At 45.3% G+C, this 21,686-nt stretch overlaps 3 protein-coding genes across 3 annotated transcripts in view; all 3 read left to right on the top strand.

Moving 5' to 3' along the window:
* Positions 1 to 11,669, top strand: part of dot1l (DOT1-like histone H3K79 methyltransferase) — a 28,393-nt gene extending 16,724 nt beyond the window's left edge. Inside the window, exons 12-28 of the mRNA XM_084164582.1 lie at positions 628 to 669; positions 826 to 918; positions 1,063 to 1,285; positions 1,422 to 1,535; positions 1,653 to 1,744; positions 2,033 to 2,134; positions 2,251 to 2,388; positions 2,519 to 2,644; positions 2,825 to 3,252; positions 4,503 to 4,608; positions 4,908 to 5,057; positions 5,376 to 5,418; positions 5,538 to 6,094; positions 6,827 to 7,029; positions 7,117 to 7,190; positions 7,316 to 8,011; positions 9,840 to 11,669. Coding sequence (XP_084020708.1) covers positions 628 to 669; positions 826 to 918; positions 1,063 to 1,285; positions 1,422 to 1,535; positions 1,653 to 1,744; positions 2,033 to 2,134; positions 2,251 to 2,388; positions 2,519 to 2,644; positions 2,825 to 3,252; positions 4,503 to 4,608; positions 4,908 to 5,057; positions 5,376 to 5,418; positions 5,538 to 6,094; positions 6,827 to 7,029; positions 7,117 to 7,190; positions 7,316 to 8,011; positions 9,840 to 9,847 — 3,195 coding nt within the window. The 3' untranslated portion in view covers positions 9,848 to 11,669. The remainder of the gene's footprint in view (positions 1 to 627; positions 670 to 825; positions 919 to 1,062; positions 1,286 to 1,421; positions 1,536 to 1,652; positions 1,745 to 2,032; positions 2,135 to 2,250; positions 2,389 to 2,518; positions 2,645 to 2,824; positions 3,253 to 4,502; positions 4,609 to 4,907; positions 5,058 to 5,375; positions 5,419 to 5,537; positions 6,095 to 6,826; positions 7,030 to 7,116; positions 7,191 to 7,315; positions 8,012 to 9,839) is intronic.
* On the top strand, positions 8,073 to 9,372 carry LOC311130321 (uncharacterized protein; the record flags this gene model as incomplete). Its single annotated transcript, XM_084163053.1, has 2 exons — positions 8,073 to 8,148; positions 8,762 to 9,372. 2 exons carry the CDS (start codon positions 8,073 to 8,075, stop codon positions 9,370 to 9,372), a joined length of 687 nt encoding a protein of 228 aa, XP_084019179.1.
* Positions 11,670 to 17,316: 5,647 nt separating the features above from the next.
* Positions 17,317 to 20,588, top strand: amh (anti-Mullerian hormone; the record flags this gene model as incomplete). Its single annotated transcript, XM_084163477.1, has 7 exons — positions 17,317 to 17,458; positions 17,834 to 18,163; positions 18,266 to 18,435; positions 18,787 to 18,898; positions 18,985 to 19,093; positions 19,200 to 19,633; positions 19,726 to 20,588. 7 exons carry the CDS (start codon positions 17,317 to 17,319, stop codon positions 20,145 to 20,147), a joined length of 1,719 nt encoding a protein of 572 aa, XP_084019603.1. The 3' UTR covers positions 20,148 to 20,588.
* Positions 20,589 to 21,686: the final 1,098 nt, after the last annotated feature.

Genomic DNA, 21,686 nt, shown 5'->3' with positions numbered 1-21,686 from the left:
TTAGTCGGACATATCCCTGCAGGAAACAACTGCAACTGCTGGTATAGCCCTGCAGTGGACAGAGGAGATGTGGTACAGCGACAGGTGATGGAGCAACCAGCATTACTACTACATGTTGTACCATGAGTGTTTTCAACTAGTTTAGAAACACTGAAAACGAGACTTAGTACTTTTTTGCAAACAGTTAGCCTAACTGCAAGCAGAAAATCTTAACCTTTCTGCCTGTCAGTTGTGGGGGGCATATTTTGCCAATAGAACCTTGAATATTCTCTCTTTGGTTATGTTTTGTCTTGATCCTTGTCTATACCGGTCCGTAACAGTCTGCTTAAAAACTTAGCCAGTTGTTTCACTTGCGCATTCAAGCACTGAGTCAAGCGCAAGTGAAACAACTGGCTAAGTTATTTTTTTCCCTATCCATTCACTTGAGGCAGTGGAAACGGTGAGGTCATCGCTGCATTGTTTCTGTATCTCCTCACTCACATGCACATGTTGGAGGGCTTATGGACAGTGTCACACAAGGTGACTGCACTAAGGAGAGAGAGAGAGAGAGAGAGAGGGGAGAGTGAAGTGTGCTATCTATGCCTCTGTGTCCTTGTGCAATACTTGATACCTTCTTTTCTTTTTCAGCTTGAAAACTATTTTCATAGTCTCAAAAATCCTAAACTCAGGGTAAGCTCCATTATGTTCCCTTGGTCACTATATTTTATGTTGCCCGCAGAGTACGAGTAATGACAATCTTAGTCACTTTGCAGTTGCACCCAGTTTATATGCCCTGCTGAACTATTCATATGGTAAACAACACTAAGATGTTCCTATCTGTTTTAGGAGGAGCAAGAAGCAGCTAGGCGTCGACAAGAAAAGAACAGTAAAGACAGTAAAAGCAACACCACCACCCCAACCAAGGCAAAGGAGCACAAGGTAAGTCCCTTTGTCCACGAGTGGCCTTGCTATCCCTACATCGTCTTTCACGTCTCTATGCTCAGTTCTTTTTCCCTATGAGATCACCTCTCTATCTTGGTTTGTTTTCGCTCTCACTCTGGCCTCTCCCTGTGTGTGTCTCAGGATTCCTGCGGGGAGGATGAGCAACCGGGGCTATTGGCAGCCGTGAAGGCGTCACCCAAACCACGCCGCGCCAAACTCCTCAGCAAGGGCCGCAAGCTGAGTGCTCGGAAGCGCGGGCGTCCCAAGAAGGCTGCCGTGACCGCAGCCGAACGCAAGAGCAAGAAGAGCCAGAGTGCCCTGGAGCTGCTGCACGCCAAGACCCTCTCTGCAGCACCCCCTCAGGGTGAGCCACCTGCTCACTCACACACATTCCTACCGAGGGCTGTGTCCATATACCCTTGTGCATTTGTGTTTTATTTAGCCCTAAACTACACATTTTGGTCCATGTTTTTAGTTGACTTTCTGGGTTGTTTCTACAGATGCATACAGGTCACCTCAAAGTCCCTTCTACCAGCTACCTCCTAAAGTTCAGCACTATGCGTCTGGGCAACTGCTTCTGGGCCCCACTCCTCCAGGCCTGCAACAGCTTCTAGGTGAGCCCCGCTACCCTGACCCCACCCTTAGATATCACACAGACCTGTCTGTCAGTCACAGCCAGCAGAGCTGAAGGCCAGTCCTGATAACCGTCCTCTCGGTCTCTCCACCCACAGACAACATTAAAGTCCAGTACCTCCAGTTCATGGCCTACATGAAGACACCTCAGTACCGTATTCACTTGCAGCAAGTCCTGGAGCAGGAGAAGGTAAATAGAATGTCCAAATCACTCAATCCATTTTGTAAAAGCTAATAATCCATTTGACAACATTATTGCCACCTCCTTAAAGAGTAATAGATGATCTCATAAATTACTGCATTCAGATTCACTCCCTTAGGCTCATACTTCCACTCTCAACCCTCCCTTTATCAGTCATGTTGAAGGAGACTAACCCCCTGGGAATGTTGCCTCTGATTTAGCTTCGACCTCTAAACCTTTCCCTTTTCTCTTGTGTTCCTCCTTCCGTCTCTCCCTGTCTCTCCTCCACCTCTGCAGCTCAAACACCGAGAGCTTTCTGGGCAGGCGGAGCAGCTGCAGACTGTGTGTCAGACCCACAAAGAGAAGATCAAAGGGCTCTTCCACACCAAACTTGATGAGGTAGGCAGACAGTGGTAACGTGGTGAATGTCTAATGAAACCAGTTGGTAATGAGAAGCAAGTGGTGGGGAGTACTCGATCCCCAAACGTCTTACGCTATGTCTGTGTTCCCCTCAGCTGGGAGTGAAGGCCCTGACTGTGGAGGACCTACTGCAGGCCCAGAAGGAGATCTCAGCCCACAACCATCAGCTGAAGGAGCAGACCAAGCAGCTGGAGAGAGACATGGCCGAGCTGAGGGACCACAGCCTGCTCCTGGTGAGACAACCTCGCTACTCCTGGGTGCCATCTCTCTGGCCTTTTTCACATTGGGCTTGATCTGCATGTTGGGCATTCTGTCAGACATATAGGCCAGTGACCTGTAACTAACTATAACGGTCTGTCTCAGTTGAAGTCTCGGTGTGAAGAGCTAAAGCTGGATTGGAGCTCTCTGTGTCTTGAGAGCCTGCTGAAGGAGAAGCAGGCCCTGCGCAGACAGATCTCAGAAAAACAGCGCCGCTGTCTCGAGCTACAGGTACACACCTCTCTGTGCACCTTTCTCTCTCTTCCCCCTATCTCTACCTACAAAATTAGAAATAGTGGAGGAATCGGTCATTACTGTTATTGTGAAGCACTTTGTGACAGGTTTTTGTTAGCAAAGTGATGTTCCTATTCCTTACCTTGTGTAACGACTCCCCCTGGTGTTGGTTCTCAGATCAGCATCGTGGAGCTGGAGAAGAGTCAGAGGCAACAGGAGCTGCTCCAGCTCAAGTCCTACAGTCCCTGTGAGGGCTCCCCCTACCGCAAGGGCCTCCCCGGCCTGGAAGGCCTCCCTCGCCTGGACCTCGACACCCCCAAACTGAGCCTGGCCGTGGCCGGCCTCAGCCCAGAGCTGTCCATCAACGGCACCGCCTCGCCCTGCTTCGACAGGGGGGGCACCAAGGGAGAGCTCCTCTCCCGCTACCTGCCCATCTCGCCTGACCACGAGATCGTGCCCCCCACCCCGGACATCCGGCACAGGCAGCTGGGTCACCCCCTCCCTGACTACACCCGCTTCTCCCCGGCCAAGATCGCCCTGCGCAGACACCTGAACCAGGACTCTAGCACTGCACACTTCAGAGGCTTGGGCTTCACTGGTCTCAGGTAGAGTCCTGCACGGGTCCGTTTTTTGGAGCCGCAACCGCCCCGCGCTGGCCACATCAATTCGGAGCCCCACCCGATATCCGACATCAGGACAGATTTTTCTCTGCAACCCGACCCACCCGCATAGAATTGTTCCGAGAATCGATCCGTGACCCGCCAAATAACATCCATTTATTTAATAGTTTTTATGACTCCAGAGTAGTAGGGTATTCCCATTCCCTGCATGAATTAATTTGTCTATTTATGTCTATTAAAAATGTTGATAAAAGGAAACCATGCGCAATGCGATGCGGCACATTGACAACTCAAATCGCTTTGAAAAAAAGCCTTCTAATTAACCTCCTTAACAAATGAAAGCCTATAGCCGACATAACAAAACAATACCTTTACATTCAATATTGTTTCAATAATCAAATAGTTTACCGTAATTGAAACTTAAATACAAATTTCCCAGAATCTAATAGGCTATTGGCTACTCAAACTTTTACCAGCCGCACAGGTGTGAACTTTATATTGCCTGCGTATGGTCTAAATGCACGAAAGCCTGAATTAATGTAATAATTAACTGAATTATTGTAAACAAATACCTGCTTGCACTTTTGCAGGCTGTGTATCCATCTACTGGGTTGTTGTCCTCCTTGTCCACACTGACTCCAAAAGCCTTCCAAAACTGGGGATTTCACTCGTGCAGCACCTGTTTCCACGATGGTGTATTCATCATAACCTTTTTATTTCTCCTGTTACGTTAGCCATTTTCCCATGAGTCAGGGAAAATAAACTTGCCAATGTATTGTTGTGTGGCGGAAGGGAACATAAGCTCTGCACGTGGACAAATTAGGAATGTTTCAGCACCACACAAGAAATGGACAGTTCCCTGCTCCACTCTCGCTGCGTGGCTGGTAGCCTAGGCTATGTCTGCCTCACCGCTCACATAGCCTAATTGAATTCGCAACACAATTCAACAGAACAAGCTCCTAAAAAATATGATCTTGATTTAAAACGTTAAACGCAATATCATTGTTCTGAACCGCGAGCCGACCCGCGGGTTGAAAGAATGTTTTCATTCCACCCGCCAGCTGATTTTTTTTGCGGGTCATCCGCGAGGAACCGTGGGTATCCGACCCGATGCAGGACTCTAGTCTCAGGTTAGTTATCAACAGACTGACATAGTAGATTGTCCTGAAAACATGGAGATTTGTTACATGTTTGTTGAGTACTGTATTCCTGACTGTGTTTTTCTATTCCTGCAGGGGGGATATGGGTGCCATCACCTCTCCATTAGGTGCTAAACTGAGCTGCCTGTCTCCCAACTCATCAGACAGTCAGCAGAACAACACACCCAGGAGTGCTGAGAGGGTAACTGTCTGTCCAAACATTTTACATTTTTACATTTTAGTCATTTAGCAGACGCTCTTATCCAGAGCGACTTACAGTTAGTGAGTGCATACATTATTGTATTTTTATATACTGGCCCCCCGTGGGAATCGAACCCACAACCCTGGCGTTGCAAACGCCATGCTCAACCAACTGAGCTACATCCCCAAACAATGACACATAGCCTACCCTGCTGACTCACACACAGTATGTACTCAGTCTGTCTGACTGGTCCTCCCTAACTGCCCTCCTGTCTCTGTCTGTGTGTGTGTGATGTCCAGGGGGGTAAGGAGAAGAGTCCAGCAGGGAGTCAGGGTGACGCCATCACCAGCCTGCCCATCAGTATCCCCCTCAGCACAGTGCACCCCAGCAAGCTCCCCGTTAGCATCCCCCTGGCCAGTGTGGTGCTGCCCAGCCGAGCAGAGAGACTGGTGGGTACATATGGCTCATATAACTCTGGCTTAGAGCAGTGGTTCCCAAACATTTTCACTCTGGACAGTTGATCTGGATATTTCTGACAAGTTATAAATGACATGATGAGGAAAACTGTTGATTCACTATCCAATTTCGAAGTTGCACCTTGTGCATTCTACTATTACAACTTTCAAGATTAGGTTGAAAGCCCGTCTGAGTTTGGGAACCACTGGCTTAGAGAATGGCTACAGGTTGATTTCCGACTGGGTAGTAAGGTCATGTGTGCTGTAATAAACCACTGTGTTGACTCAAACTCTCTGTGTTTGTTATTGTAGAGGAGCACACCAAGTCCTGTGTCCCAGACAGGCCAGACCAACGGTAAGCAGCTCCCAAAACACTATTACCTTGTATACCATATTGATCTTATCCAGTGAATCCTCAATGTGTTGAAACATATCATGACTGGCCAGTGTCCAACCCCCTCTGTCCTTCCTCAGGGTACTCCTCTAGCTCAGGGCTGATGAATGGAGGCTCTCACTCTGAGGACCAGGATGGGGCTGCCCCCTCCCCTCCCTCTCACGGTGCCCCTCCTATGGGACCAACACGAGGCCACAGCCCCCCCCTCAGCACCGGAGGGGTCCTCCAGTATGCTGACGGCCCCCCCAGAATCCTCCCTGAGGACGCGACCGAGCGGCAGGGCGAGTCTGACTCGGAGCCCCAGGACAGCGAGTCCAGACGCCGCATGTTCTTTTCTTTGTCGTCTTCCTCCTCCTCTGGGGGCGCCGCGTCTCGCCTCCACCTCTGCTCGGCCAGACAGAGCCAGCATCACCACGGGAGCCACAGTAACCACAACAATCACCACCACAACCGCTCGCCGGGCTCCCAGCATACAAACTCTCACAGTCATGGGTCTCAGGAGGAACGCAAGCGTGGGAGGAGGAAGCGCAGCTCAACGGGGGCTCAACCTGCCAGCGGCTCCCCAAAGAGGAGGTCCTTTCCTGGGCTTAGCTCCACCAATCACCCCTCTGGATCCCCACTCAACATCAACTCCATGGTGAGTCAAGCCACATTCAGGTTGCTTCCGTGTTCGTTAAAACGTAGTACACGGCTACAATGGCTTGGTTGCAGCGCAGTACTTGCTACAAGAGTTGTATGTTTGATTCCTTCTATATCTAGGCCCTACTGAATACATATTTTAACTGTTGGCTTAAGATGCACAATGCAGAAATCACTCTGCCATTTCCTGGTTTCTAGAATTCTAATAGTTTGCCTAATTTCAGTTTGTGACAAAACAAGCAAGTATAGAGTTAGACAATCATTGTACCATCTAAACCGCTGTGAAATATATTTTCCATAACCAAAAATATTGTATTTTTGAATTTTTGAAGCTGGTGTACAAAACCGAAAGTAAAAGACGCAAAAAACTAAACTTCAAAACAGGAAGCATAGAAGTAGCGACCATAGAACAGATCTACAGCTTCTTAGACTTGCTTTCAATGAGAATTACATATCTATAACTCATATTTCCATGTGAATTTTGTCAGGCCGCCCCAAAAGTGACATATTGTAGCTTTAGGGTTAGACCCCAAGTGGTGCATGTTTTGGTTTTTGCCCTAACACTACACAGCTGATTCAAATGATCAAAGCTTGATGATTAGTTCATTATTTGAATCAGCTGTGTAGTGCTAGGGCAAAAACCAAAACGTGCACCCCTTGGGGTCCCGAGGACCGAGTTAGGGAAACCCATGGTTAGGGCTAACCCTGTTTTCTGTGTTTGTCGTGTCAGGTGAACAACATTAACCAGCCTCTGGAGATCGCTGCCATCTCTTCCCCGGAGCAGTCTGGCCGTAGCTCCTGTGGTCCAGATATGGACCAGCCCCCCGTACTGAAGAGAGAACGCCCTCTGGAGATGAATGGCTCAGGACGCTACTCCTCCGCACCCAGCTCTGACGACGACTCTGGCTACCCTGCTGACAGCTCCAGCTCAAGGTATAGTAAACGGTGAAGCGAAAAGCCATGTGGCTGCTGACTCATTTCTACAGCAGAGTACATTTTCTTTAATTTGTCTTGTTTTAGAATTGAAAGGAAGATTGCCACTATTTCCTTGGAGAGCCGAGATGGACCAGGCAGATCAGGGGACAGGGAGCGTGGTAAGGAACGTCCAAAAATGCTGAAGCTGCATAATTAACATGATATCACTGTCAGCTATCTACTGTGCTTTTTCCTTCGCTCTATTTTTGTTTTCTATCTCACTTTTTCAATATTGGGTTAACAGGAAGGAAGTCAGGAGGCAGCAGCGGTAACAGCACAGGAAGTGAGGTCTCCTCTTCATCTTCCTCCTCATCCTCCTCATCCAACAGCAAGTGGAAATCCACCTTCTCCCCCATCTCAGACCTCAAGCAGCCCCTGCCCGAGCTGAGGCAGGGGGGCTCCCCCTTCGGCACGGGGAGAGAGCCGCGGGGCCTGGGCACGGGTACGGACTCAGACTCTGATCACAAACCGCAGCAGCAGAGGAGGGGGAGTGAGGGGGCCGGGGGTGAGCCCTCAGGGTTTCAGGACATCCCCCTTAACCTTTTCCTCAGCCAGGAGTCTGGGGGACGGCCGGGGGCAGGGGCCCAGGGAGGAAGCAGCTCTGAGAGGCAGGCCATGCCCAAACAGAAGCCCCGGGGTGAGCGGGAGCTTAAGACATCCAGCAGCATGGGCAACAGCCAGAACCTCTTCATCTCTGCTGCCGCCAGCGGGGGTATCCTGAGCGGCAAGGTGGGGGGCAGCCCTGTATCTTCAGCCTCAGGGGCCTCTGTGGGACAGTACATGGGGTCCCAGTTCCCCCTTGGGGGGGCCTCTGTCCTCCAGTCCCTGTTCGGAGCCCAGTCTCCCGGAACTTCGGTGAGCGGGGCCCCGCGCCTGGTCAATGGACACTCTTCCCTGGGGAGCTTCTCCAGCGCTGGGCTGGCAGGTGGAGCAGCTGGAGGTGAGGCCCACTGACACACACACTCTAAACAGTCTCCTTCCATTCAACACCACCATTGGGTATGGGTTGGGGTAGATTGGGAGTGTTAGACAGTGGTACAGAGGAAGTCAATGGGAGAGGCCTACTGATGGACACAGGTAAGTGGGAGCCCTGTCCTGCTGCCTGTCTGAACTCCCTCGCTGCTTTGCTTTGCCATGGACTGGCTGTACAGAAGCTGAGTTGGACACCCTTGGAAAATGCCTAACATTTTGAAGAGAGCAGATCCTAAGAATTATGTACTTGGTCAATGCAATCATGGCCACGCGCATGGACAATGCCCTTCAATCTGTATACTGTGATATAGCCTACTGTTTTCTGTGTTGGTTAGCTATACTGTAAATCTCTGAAACGTTGAGAAATTACTGTGATTAGTAATTAATCAAAGAAACTTGATCAGCATTTTCTTTGGGTGTTGGTGTTACTGCTGCTGGTCTTGTGTGTAATTCAGAGACATTTCACTATGATTAGACTTGTTTTATTTGCACAAAACTATTAGTTAATTTCAGAGGAATGGCCTTTAGTCTATAACAGCTGATTCAGTCTACCCTTTTATAGTGAAATGTCTTTGTCTGCTTTCTGTGTGCCTGTCTGTAAGACTCGCTTGGCGCTATGCAAATCCTGGCTGAGTTTCTCTGTCTCTCTCTCTCTCGCTCGCTCTCTCTCTCTCTGTGTCCTCCCCCACCTCTCTGTCTCTTGCTGTTTAATCCACAGGTATTTTTCACCATGTGGTGCCCTCAGTATCCTCCCATCAGTTTGGGGCTGCGCTGCCAGCCTCAGGAGGCCTCAGCTCTCTGCTCAGTCTCTCCTCCTCCAAGCAGCACCAACACACTGCCCCCCAGTCAGGCTCCTCTTTCCTTGCCTCCATATCCTCCTCCCTCCCGCTGCCCCTCTCCCAGGCCCAGCACAGCCGCACCCAGACAGTGCTGCACACCCAACCACCCCTCACGCTCTCCCTGCCCCCTCCACCACCATTACTCAATGTCTCCTCCTCAGTCCCCTCTTCGTCCTCTGACCCCAGTCCCTCGTCTCGCTCTGAGGCCTTCCTCTCCTCCCGACTGGTCCCCTCTTCCCTCCAGCACCAGAGAGCACAGTCCTCCTCCTCCTCCGCTCTCACGGTATCCTCCTCCTCTGCTTATGTGTCTGCTGCTGCTTCTGTCTCCCTCTCTTCTTCCTCTCGTAGCTTCACAGTGCACTACCCCCCTCACCTGCCCCCTCCAACCCAGGCCAGTAGCTCAGGAGGTGGGGTCAGCATGTGGAGGACTCTGGGCTTGCCTGCTTCCTACACGTCGTCCTCTCAGCACCCCGGCTCCCGGCCTAGATAGGGCATGGGGTGAGGGGCGGGTGGGGGATGGGGTAGAGCGGGTGTGGGTCAATCAGAGGGATAAGGGGGAGAGACTCGTAGGGAGAGACACACACAGGCAACCTGGTTTTCCTGTGCTTTCAAAGCTGATATTCAGTTCTAACAAGGTAAGTTATACTCCTCGTTCCTGCTGGGGCCACCCATACGAAAAATTTATGCATGCTTTGGAGAGAATTGGCTTTGGATAAAAGCGTCTGCTAAATGGCATTTATTATTATTATTATTATTATTGTAGGTTTGTGAATAAATCCTAAGGAAACCTGTTAAAATCTACACATATGTTTTTGATGCAGAACTTTTTTAACTCTGACAAATCCACTCTTCAGGAGCAGTCTCATGTCATGCTTTTATATATGCTAATTGACAGCATTTTGTTTTGGTTGAATTTTCTCTGTTTTTCTGACCCTGGCTCTTTCCTCTCCCTGGCAGGTAACTGAAGAATATCTACCTCAACCCAACGTAACTATGCAAATGGAAAGGTGTGGACCAATGAACTCTACTATCTCACTGGTGCTCCCAAGCCTGCTAAACCGCCACTGTACTGGGACTCAACACACACACACACACACAGAGCTGATCACAAACACACACACACACTGCTTCGGCCACTCACGCTGACACACACTCACAGCATGGCGACCTGAGCAGAGTTGAGCGGTCACGGGGGTGTTTGTGTCATGGGATGAGGCTGAAGGTATTCACTGGGTTGTGTACATCTCATCCTTAATGAATTGGTATGCTGCCTGCTCTCAAGATTATAGTGACACATGAAACGCACTGTTTCCATGGCAGTAACTTGTATAGGTACATCACTGTCACAATGTAACGTGGTGCTAATAAGACTTATTCAATATAGATAGTTATTTGTTAAAGACTCAATTCACACATTTGACTACAGAAGACGTCACAGTTAGCAGTGTAGTTTTACATCTTACTGATGCCATTATATTAGTAAAGGCAGACAGTGTGTATAGTGGGAGATTCGTGTGGGTCTTATCATCCCAGTAGACAGCACTCTCCTCTTTGTTCTGTCATTATCTGACCACCAGGTGCTATGTTAGACCTCATCCCCCCCCACACACCATCACACACACGCTAGACCAGTCTAACCCAGCTCTGATCAGGACTAGGGACCATGCAGCTGTGCCTCACTGCATCTCTAGCGCTCTGATACCAAACCTTGAACCCTGATCATTTGTTCAGTGAATGAAATATGATTTGACTACATTAGCTTTTGGCTACAGTATAAAACGGGGGAAGTTGTTGGTTCAAACACACTGGGTAACATATGTGTACCCTGTGACAATATCCCTGGTGCAGGGACAGCACTATAGTAAGCTGTCAGCCCAGAGTAAAAAGTGATTAGTTATATTGGTGTAATCATGGTCCGTGTCAAGTCAAAGTATCATTTGTGAATAACGAAAGTGTCTGGAAATGAAATAGTACGCCTCGAGGGTGTTGTCTCATTCACTTAAGTGCTGCCAGCTGAGCTGTGCGTCAACACGTATGGATGTGAACAGCAGAAAGACTGGAGGATATAAAGCGGAAACAGGATTCAGTTACTGAGACAGTCCGTTTATAATCACTACTTATAGAGCCAGCGAGAGTGTTAGGGCGTAGGGACCTGCAACGCAATGTTCATTCTTCACAAGTAGGAATCTCAACTACTCTTAACCTAAGCTTCTTTGTTATGTTTTATGTCCCTTCCGAAACACTGATATGATGAAAATGCAGGTGTAATTTTGGGACTCAAATGTTGTTTGTGTTGTATTCAGGCAAGTCTCTGGAATCATATCTCACTGAGTTCACAGGGTTGGGTAGAAATGCTGTCTGTACGTGTCACCTTTTGTCCACTAACACTGTAGTGGCGCTTTCTGCAGCCACTTCAACCTGCACACACTGATATACAGTGGCTTGCGAAAGTATTCACCCCCCGTGGCATTTTTCCTATTTTGTTGCATTACAACCTGGAATTAAAATGGATTTTTGGGGGGTTTGTATCATTTGATTTACACAACATGCCTACCACTTTGAAAATGCAAAATATTTTTGATTGTGAAACAAACAAGAAATAAGAAAAAAAAAACAGAACTTGAGCGTTCTGTTTTGTAGAGCCACCTTTTGCAGCAATTACAGCGGCAAGTCTCTTGGGGTATCTCTATAAGCTTGGCACATCTAGCCATTGGGATCTTTGCCCATTCTTCAAGGCAAAACTGCTCCAGCTCCTTCAAGTTGGATGGGTTCCGCTGGTGTACAGCAATCTTTAAGTCATACCACAGATTCTCAATTGGATTGAGGTCTGGGCTTTGACTAGGCCATTCCAAGACATTTAAATGTTTCCCCTTAAACCACTCGAGTGTTGCTTTAGCAGTATGCTTAGGGTCATTGTCCTGCTGGAAGGAACCTCCGTCCCAGTCTCAAATCTCTGGAAGACTGAAACAGGTTTCCCTCAAGAATGTCCCTGTATTTAGTGCCATCCATCATTCCTTCAATTCTGACCAGTTTCCCAGTCCCTGCCGATGGAAAAACATCCCCACAGCATGACGCTGCCACCACCAAGCTTCACTGTGGGGATGGTGTTCTCGGGGTGATGAGAGGTGTTGGGTTTGCACCAGACATAGCGTTTTCCTTGATGGCCAAAAAGCTCAATTTTGACCAGAGTACCTTCTTCCATATGTTTGGGGAGTCTCCCACATGCCTTTTGGCTAACACCAAACCTGTTTGTATTTTTTTCTTTAAGCAATGGCTTTCTTCTGGCTACTCTTCCATAAAGCCCAGCTCTGTGGAGTGTACGGCTTAAAGTGGTCCTATGGACAGATACTCCAATCTCCGCTGTGGAGCTTTGCAGCTCCTTCAGGGTTATCTTTGGTCTCTTTGTTGCCTCTCTGATTAATGCCCTCCTTGCCTGGTCTGTGAGTTTTGGTGGGCGGCCCTCTCTTGGTAGGTTTGTTGTGGTGCCATATTCTTTCCATTTTTTAATAATGGATTTCATGGTGCTCCATGGGATGTTAAAGTTTCTGATATTTTTTTATAAGCCTACCCTGATCTGTACTTCTCCACAACTTTGTCCCTGACCTGTTTGGAGAGCTCCTTGGTCTTCACGGTGCCGCTTGCTTGGTGGTGCCCCTTGCTTAGTGGTGTTGCAGACTCTGGGGCCTTTCAGAACAGGTGTGTGTGTATATATATATATATATATATATACTGAGATCATATGACAGATCATGTGACACTTAGATTCCACACAGGTGGACTTTATTTAACTAATTATGTGACTTCTGAAGGTAATTGGTTGCACCAGATCTTATTTAGAGGCTTCATAGCAAAGGGGGTGAATACATATGCACGCACCACTTTTCCGTTATTAAGTTTTTAGATGTTTTTTAAACAAGTTATTTTTTTCACTTCACCAATTTGGAGTAATTTGTATGTCCATTACATGAAATCCAAATAAAAATCAATTTAAATTACAGGTTGTAATGCAACAAAATAGGAAAAACGCCAAGGGGGATGAATACTTTTGCAAGGCACTGTACAAACATCGCTCACACACTGGGAAATGCATGAATAACAACAAAAACTACTGGGCTGTTTTCACATCTTTTGATTTCATTTTGTATATCCTTTTTGTAAACAATATTGTACTGTGAATAGGAGACATTCTCTGACTGTATAATTGTGTATAATGTAGATTATTATATTTATGCTGTCCAGTTTCTCCATTTGTAAAGTTTAGTTTTTGTTCTCCTGAAACATGTGTAAAAGTGTAGAATGCAATAGGTTTGTGTGTACTTGACTCACAGTCTGAAAACAATGGTGCTACAATTTCTATAACTCTGGACTGTGCCTAATATTATTTATACAATATTAAGAACATCAATAACTGTCAATACTTGGTGCTTCTTGTACCCAGGGACATTTTAATGCAATTTTCTGGCATTCTTTCTCGTATTTAAAATTTAATTATCCAATTGAATTGTTTTAAGCCTAGTGTACAACTGTAGACACTGCACGGTTTGATGAAGCTATTTTCAACATGCGGCTGACTCAGAGTTAAGAAAACCGGTAACGCTCTCATTAGATGTGATTTCACACAGTGTTTTTGGCATACTGCGAAACACCCATTTGCTTTCAGAAACTTGCAAGTTGTTCAGGACTATTTGTAAATGCATGTGACACTGTTTTGTACAGATACGTTTGTGTTAAGAATGGTGTGTAGGTGAATAAGAAATGCCTAGAATGATTTGGGGTATTATATATATATATATATATATTTGTTTTTGTTGTTTTATGTTGGTGCTGAAGTGTGACTCACATCTACAGCCTGTCAAACAGGTTGGGCTTTGACCCAAGGGAAACAGCAGTACAGAGAGTTGTTAAGCCAGGGCCTTAATAGAGTGAGTGAAACACCATGACTGTTCAGTGTCAATGAGGGCATGCCAGTCACATGGCATCGTCTCCTCTGATATACACAGACAGAAACTCAATGCTTGAACTATTATGTGGTTAACACATATAGATGATGAGAGATTTTGTTCTGGATTGTATCAGATTTACTTCATGCTTTTTAAAGAGAAACTTCTACTCTGTGAAACACCATGCCTTTCAGTCATTGTAAAAAAGGTTTTAAACTAGAAAAGAAAAGGTGCTGTTTCAACCATACAAACTTATTTCAGAAAATGTTCTGGGTGCATCCAAAAGCCAAATCTCATCTTTCACTTCAACTGCCTGTCCTGGGAGATGTCTTAAAGCCGCCTCCTTCCCATAGTATGAACATAATACATCTGTTGTAATTACAAGTTAATTGTTCCAATATAACTGGTAGTAGAATAACTAGTATGTGTTACGTGGGTTTGCAACAACCAGGCTTCCTTTTGATCTGATTGTCATTTGGCAGTCCTTACTAATTGAGGACGTGAAGCAGGACATTAAGTTATCTTAATTGTTTTGTTTGTTTAATCTGTGTCCTTAAGGAGAAATAAGACATCACAGCTTTATAGTTACAATGCTGTCCAGTAGACAACAGTGCTTTGTAACCAGGAATGAGGACAATGATTTGCTCATGTCGGACATGACCAGAGAAGCTAGTCCCCTGTTACCAGTACTGACAGGTATTTTGTAACTACTGTTGTTGATGTTTTCATTGTTTTTTTTCTTGTTTGATATAATTGCAGTTGGTATCAATGATTATTTTATTATGACATAAGATTCAGATCAAGTTGGAATACTCTTAGACAGTATGGTGCTCTCCTACACTTAAAACAAGGAAAATGCAGCTATTGATTAATACACTTCCTCTCCTGTTGTGCTAGAGGAGGGAAAATATTTAATAAACTTCAACACAAGCTCACTTGTTGACTTATTAATGTCCCATCTGAAAATATACTTTCTAGTTGGCTGGAGTGGCAATGTGTGTGGGAGAGAGAATAATATTGTTACTTCAGGTTTGAACAGTTCAATGTACCCCATTTTAAAATATGTCCCCTGAAGAAGTACACATATATGATCTCTGGCAAATTTGGATACATATTTAACACCGCAGTGCAGTATACTGCTCTATTTACTTGACAGTTAAGACTGTTTCACATAAGACTCTGAATCTTGCCAAAGGTCTTACTCAGGAACCTATCAGATATCTTGAAATGATATAGCACTTAAACTACTGTACACGTCACACTTATCTATAAACTGTGACTTTATAATTGTTTTTCCTAACTCAGGACCAGGGACCTCTCTTATATTTTGATGTAACTTGAACATTCATATTGGTGCTTTGAGTTGACAAACTTCCTCAGAGATGTATGTTTGTCTGAATTTCTCACTGTCGCACACATCCAGCCACTCCAGCAAAAGATTGCAGTTTTGTGTTTGACTAGTCTGAGGATGTCATGGAAAATCATCTTCCTACTCTCACAAATGCCTCGTCTCAATCTCGCTCACTCCCTCTCTCTCTGAAAAGGAAATCATGTCCTTTGTTCAGTGTTGTGATCCCTACATAGGGGGAATGCTGTGTAGTTGGACTGAATTTTAACTCCGTATGTTGATCAGTAAAGCTAAGGGCGGGTTTGAGGTGCAATAACGGCAAACCTACTTTCCAAAACGCCCTGGGTTGTCATGGGAACTCTTGCTGTTTGGTGTTGGTGCTATTATCTTAAATATGATGAATGACAAATTTACTTTTTTTTTTGCCTTTTATGATAATTATTAATAAAATTGTTTTTTATAAAGTATTTCATTTGCATCTCTGCTTATTGGTGATATTTTGCATGTTGAAACTGTGATTTTATTTATACTTTTATTCAACAACAAAAAAAAATGGCTTTGTTTATGGTGTATGATATTTTAGTTATTAGTTTGTTTTCAGTGAAGGAGTCAGACAATGATACTATGTAGGGGTGGGATGAGTACCATTTTATACTATCATTAGAGTATTTTTGGTACATTCTGTACAAAAGCTTATCATGGTTTTGACCAAAGATGGACAGTAGTGTTTTGAGAATTGTTCTTCAGTTCTGTCTGTAGTGGGGAATGCACATTACAGTCCAAAATGTCCACCATTGGGAAATAATTCAACATTCAATGTCCTCTTCTATGAATACTCTCTGAAATAGTGTTTTGCAATGTTACGTGCATGTTTTCAAGCCATTAGAAATGATAAACAATGATTGTAATTTTTAGCGGATAATTTGTGAATCCTTGCAGGAATTAGTAAAGGAACCTTGACTTTATCACTTGGCACTGTTGTCCACCAAGCAGGACAGACTGAACTGAACGACCTTGATCGTCTGCAAAACAAGGCTGCAGCTGTTGGATTTCTCCATGAAACCAGGGCCGTGAGGCACTTCTCAACCCGAGAGGTCTCAACAGCAGCATCTCATAGCCTGTCCATAGATCCTTAAATCCGTCAAGAGCTCTTATTTAGCCGACACTTCTTCTGTATCTGTCTTATCTATCTGGCATGCAGCATATCCATACTCCACCAACTGTCTTTAGTCCAATAACTGCTAAGAGGACCTTCTAAAGTCAATGTGTCGGGAATCAATCGTCAATTTGCAATCACATCCTTAGAATTGCATCACAAATGGCTACTTTTATGAGGAACATTCCAATAAGTGTTTGTGTGGAAGAAAAAAGACAATGTAGAACAGGGTTCCCCAACTGGTGGGCCCAATTTGGCGAGCATGTGATTTCATTTGGCCCCCCAAGTTTCATAAGCAATTTATTTTATTGATTATTTTGGAAATCTGTAAAGTATTCCCACGGAAAGTTTGAAATTATGTTTTAGTCAAATATATCTGTTTGGGCTTCTGTGGGTAATTTGCAGTCAAGTTATTTGTAATTAGTGTATGTTCCGGCCCCCTGACCATCCGCTCAACAAAAAAAATTGTCTCGCTGCTGATTGTAGTCGATTATCCCTGATGTAGAAGACTGTATATAACAAATGGCAAGAGACAGAAGCAATAAGATAAGTGTTGACATACTGTAGTAGACCAGACGTTACCTATGAAAGGCCTTTATAGAAATGTCATTACATGCATGTTTTTTCTGTCTCCTTCAAGCATCCTCCCTTCCTTTTTGAGGTGCTTCAATCACCAGTATTTTCTCACCCACAGGGAGGGCAGGTGTCTGTCTGCCACACACAAAACCCTCCGTTGTCTGTCTTGCGCTTCCTTTCCCTAGCCTTATCTCAACCCACCGTAGTATTCACAGCATTCACTGTTCCTCCACATCTTACAACATAGGATAGGATAGTTTCCCAAGGACACATCACATAGTATGAGCTGCGTATTTGGCAGCCTGTCCCCCTTAGCTGAGAGAGGGGCGGTGTACTACATAAAACCCATCTCCCTCGCTGACCTGACCCAAAACAAGGATTCGATCCAGACGTGACTGGACAGACCGGGTCGCCATGAGACTGTGGTGCATATTCTGCTTGATACTGCTGCTGCCCAGCACTGTGGTCACTTTGCCACACCAGGGCACACTGAGTGACAGCCTGCTTGGCCGGAGTCAGGAGGACCCCACGCCAGACCACCCAGGAACAGGGCCAGGTCAGTCACACTATTCACCATCCCAATTACACTGTCAGTACTGCTGTTTGTAACTTGTTGTATTGATATGAATGTGTATGCCTGGGACCTGGCCATAGCTTTCACCAAACATGGATGCAATCTATTCATTAGCATTTGCAAGAAAATATTGTATGCATTGTAATGCACAGTGCTTACTTTATGCTCTATTTGTTAATTACATTAACTAACTCCTTACTAGAATTTTCTGTAACTTTATTTTGCAAATTCTGAATGATGCAATATAATCTCTGAATTAGGTCATCTTCTTTCGGCCATCAAATTATAAATTAGTCAAAAAATGGTTATGGGAATACAGCCTTCTGTGACTACATATAGTCTGTTCTTTCATCCAAGGAGACAACAGTTCAATGGAGGTTGGAAAAGGTTTGGGAGAGAATGCCTTAACAGTGAATGGGACCATAAACTCCAATCCCACCGCTCCTCATCACCTACCTGGGGACACTCCATGTTTTGGAAGGACACTGTCTCATGGAGAGGTTATTGAGGATATGTTTTCAGCACTTCTTGAAGGTTGGGGCCAGGAAAGCGAGCTGAGAAAGGAGGATTTGACTCGGTTTGGCGTTTGCTCACACTCTGATGGTGCTCCAATACCTGCCTTATCCACACTAGCTGAAGAAGCCAACAAAGAGAAACATGGGCTACATGTTTGGCACCCAACCAAAGGTACACTTTTGTCTCTTTCCAGATTTCAGCTTTGAAAGTATGGCGCAGATATGGATCTGATTCTGAATATACTGAAATGGGATGTTATGTCTTGTCTATCAGAGCTCATGGAGGGTGAAGTGGAGGGAGGGGGTCTGGTGTTGACCCTCCACCTCCCCCGGCCTCCCCTCTCCAAGATCAAGCCCATACTGCTCCTTGCCTTTAGAAACCCCAGAACAGGAGCGCTCGGTGCCATCACTTTCACCAGTCACTCTCTGCAGCCTTACAAACAGGTTTGAACTCATTACCTGCTCAAGAACAACATTCCTGAACGTCTTACTTGTCTTTCACTTTTTACAAGTCTTGTCTTACCATGATGTTTATAGACCATTAAAGGAAAACTCTACTCAAAAACGGTCTTTTGGTATTTTTTTCATTAGTCCACTGTTGATACAGTCCCAACCTGTTTTGTATGTCAGCAGTCAAGTTTTCAAGATATTGTGCTTTCAAGAAGCAAAGTGTCACCGGCCACATCGTCATCATGATGTATTTCTCATCATGATAATGTGGCTGGTGACACTTTGCTTCTTTGGTTTTTGATGTTCTGCTATTATCTGACTCCCACCTTTTCCCACTTCTCTCAGACAGTATGTATTTCAGAGGGAACCCAGTTCCTCATCCTAACAGGAAAGCAATCAGAGGGCGAAAGTCACCTGAAATGGAGATTCAATGTTGACACAAAAACACCAGATACAGGTAAGAACATCTTGTACAGCTTATCGTGTTCAAGTTAATATGCTTTCCTTCCATCAGCATGTATCAAGCTTATCCACCTTTCGCAGGACAAAAGCTGTCTGAGCTACGAGGTATCCTGATTGGTGAAGGAACAAGAAGTGATGTCAGTGTCATTCCCCTGGTGCTTTTCTCAATGGATAGAGGAACTGATGAAAGGTCAGTTAGCTTTGTCTTTCTTCAAATGCGGCATCTATTACTGTTCTTTTTCTTTAAATGATTGAAGCCATAGAGATTCTTAAATGAGTGTAATTGTCTTCCTCAGAGTGACAGAAAATCAGAGTCCCTCCCCTGCGCCCTCTGGGACCTACACTTTTCTGTGTGAGCTGCAGAAGTTCCTCAGTGACATCCTGCCACCACCGACGCAGTCACAACTATGGGCTGCTTCGGTCCCGCTGTACTCTCTGCACTCTCTTCCCCCCCTGTCCCTTGGGGTGTCGTCCAGTGAGACCCTCCTTGCCAGGCTGCTCAACTCCTCAGCTCCCACCCTGTTCTCCTTCCCCACACAGGGCTCTGTGCTCCAGGGGCATCAAGGGGAGCTGTCCCTGCAGCCTGCCCTACTGGAGGTGCTCAGGCAGAGACTGGAGGAGGTTGTGGTCCAGATGAGGGCAGAGGAGGTGGGCAGAGCAGGGATGGACAGACTGAGGAGACTCCAGGAACTCAGTGTCCTTCCCAAAGAGGGCGAGGAACCACCAGCAGGTGAGCAGGCCTCAATGTAAATTCATGATAAATGTCTGTGCATTAAGTTAATTGTTAAGTCATTTAAACCTTTTTTTCTTTCACTCATGTAGGTGTTGGGAGTCCCAGTGAGATGCAGTACCGAGCCCTGCTTCTGCTGAAGGCCCTGCAGACCGTGGTGGGAGCCTGGGATGTGGAGAGGGGGCAGCGGGCCACCAGAGCAGGCCAGGAGGGCCCAGGGAACGGGCACCTTTGTCGGCTGCACACACTCACTGTGTCCCTGGAGAAATACCTGCTGTCTCCTCCTGAGGCCACCATCTACAACTGCCAGGGAGTCTGCAGCTTTCCCCTGACCAACGGTAATAACCATGCCTTCCTGCTTAACAGCCAGGTCCAGAGTGGCCTGGCCCTGGAGCGCACACCCTGCTGTGTGCCTGTGGACTATGAGGACCTCAAGGTGGTGGAGTTGGATGAGCATGGAACCAAGATCTCCTTCAAACCAGACATGGTGGCCAAGGAGTGTGGATGCCGCTGACTCCTCCATGTGGTTCAGTGATTGGTATTAAAGGGCACCTGCATTGATGCACTATTACTCAGAAAAAGTCAAGTAGAATTGCATGTTTTAGCTCATGGAGTGCATTTATTTTGTTTATTGTAAATACATCATCACATATAGTTCTCCACATATGCTCAATTATGTTCTGCCTAATATTAGCTGATTTAATACACTTTTTGTCACTCATCTATATAAATAGAAAACTCATTGGCATGGTGCACATATTGGATCTTTCAAATACAATTTGTTCATTATCAATTTGCACCACATGATCATATTGAAGGCTAAAATAATATATTGATCATCAAATACGAGATAGGAACCAGCTAATCTTATTAATTTGTATTGATTTCTGTATGCCCTTTAAATATGAAAAACATTTATGCAAACAGATTATACATGATCAGATAAGACTGAAGATAAGACTGTATGGTGCATTTAAGATCATTGTGATGTACTGTATGTTTAGTAAATCTTTTTTTTTACTGTAGTAAAATTTGTACAACTACAATATATCCTTATATTTTGATATAATAAACACATACTGACATCTTTGATTATTCCTTCAGAAAATGTCTGCCTATTTTGTTTTACTATCCTCCTTCAACCTCTTTCCCCTCCTTTACCATTCTCCATAATGTTATCTCTATCATTCCTTTAACAGCCCTTTGTCAGACACATCTCTATTTCTGATCCTCAAGATTCCCCCTCTTCTCTTTGGATTTCCTTTTCTTCCATCGTCTGATCCCCAACTCAGCAAGCTGTCCCACAGAGAGGCTGCAGGCTGCAGGGAGAGAACAGGAAACACCCAGGGTCACAACATAAGCTTCCAAAGCCGAGCACTTAATTATTTGTTATTCACTGTGTTAGTTATAAGAGGGACATGTGAAGAAAATAAGCTATAAGGCCCAGTACCTGAGCTATGCTGTCTGGTTGTAGACCGGTGCCTCCAAGTACCATCTGAGTAAGATCATTCTCTAGAAATACATCAAGAGCACCTAAACCATAACAGATAGTGCATGAGCTAGTCTGTGTGCATTGAGGTTATGAGAAATTGACAAATGTTTCACAATGTTTCAACACTCACCATGTATTTCATTCACACCTGAGCTCACAAGCACAATGATGATGGCCAACACAATGCAACGGTTCAGAGTAATGCTTTTCCATGGGTTCTCAACCTCACTCAAACTTTGGATGGACAAAATGCGTTCATATGACACTAGAAGTAAACAGAGAGAGTAGTAAGTCAACATGGGACAAGAAATACTATTACTGAATGTAGAAATGGAAATATATTGGAAAATGATTGTATTACTGCTGAGGCGCTCAGATGATAATGCTCTGGATCTGTTGCGTCCTGTAAAGTTAGGTAATATTGAGGTTTTGCTACTGTGCGGTATTTAAAGAGGAAACTAACACATTGTGTATTCAACATCCCAGTGAAGTTTATGACTAAATCTCTCATTTTTAACAGAAAATGAACTCTAAAACCACATAGCTACAAGGATAGAGCAG

The sequence above is a fragment of the Coregonus lavaretus genome (genome assembly GCF_964263955.1).
Source record: "Coregonus lavaretus genome assembly, chromosome: 6".
In the NCBI taxonomy this organism is placed as follows: Eukaryota; Metazoa; Chordata; class Actinopteri; order Salmoniformes; family Salmonidae; genus Coregonus; species Coregonus lavaretus.
Note: the sequence above shows the minus strand (reverse complement) of the source record. Positions and strands in the feature narration are given on the sequence as shown.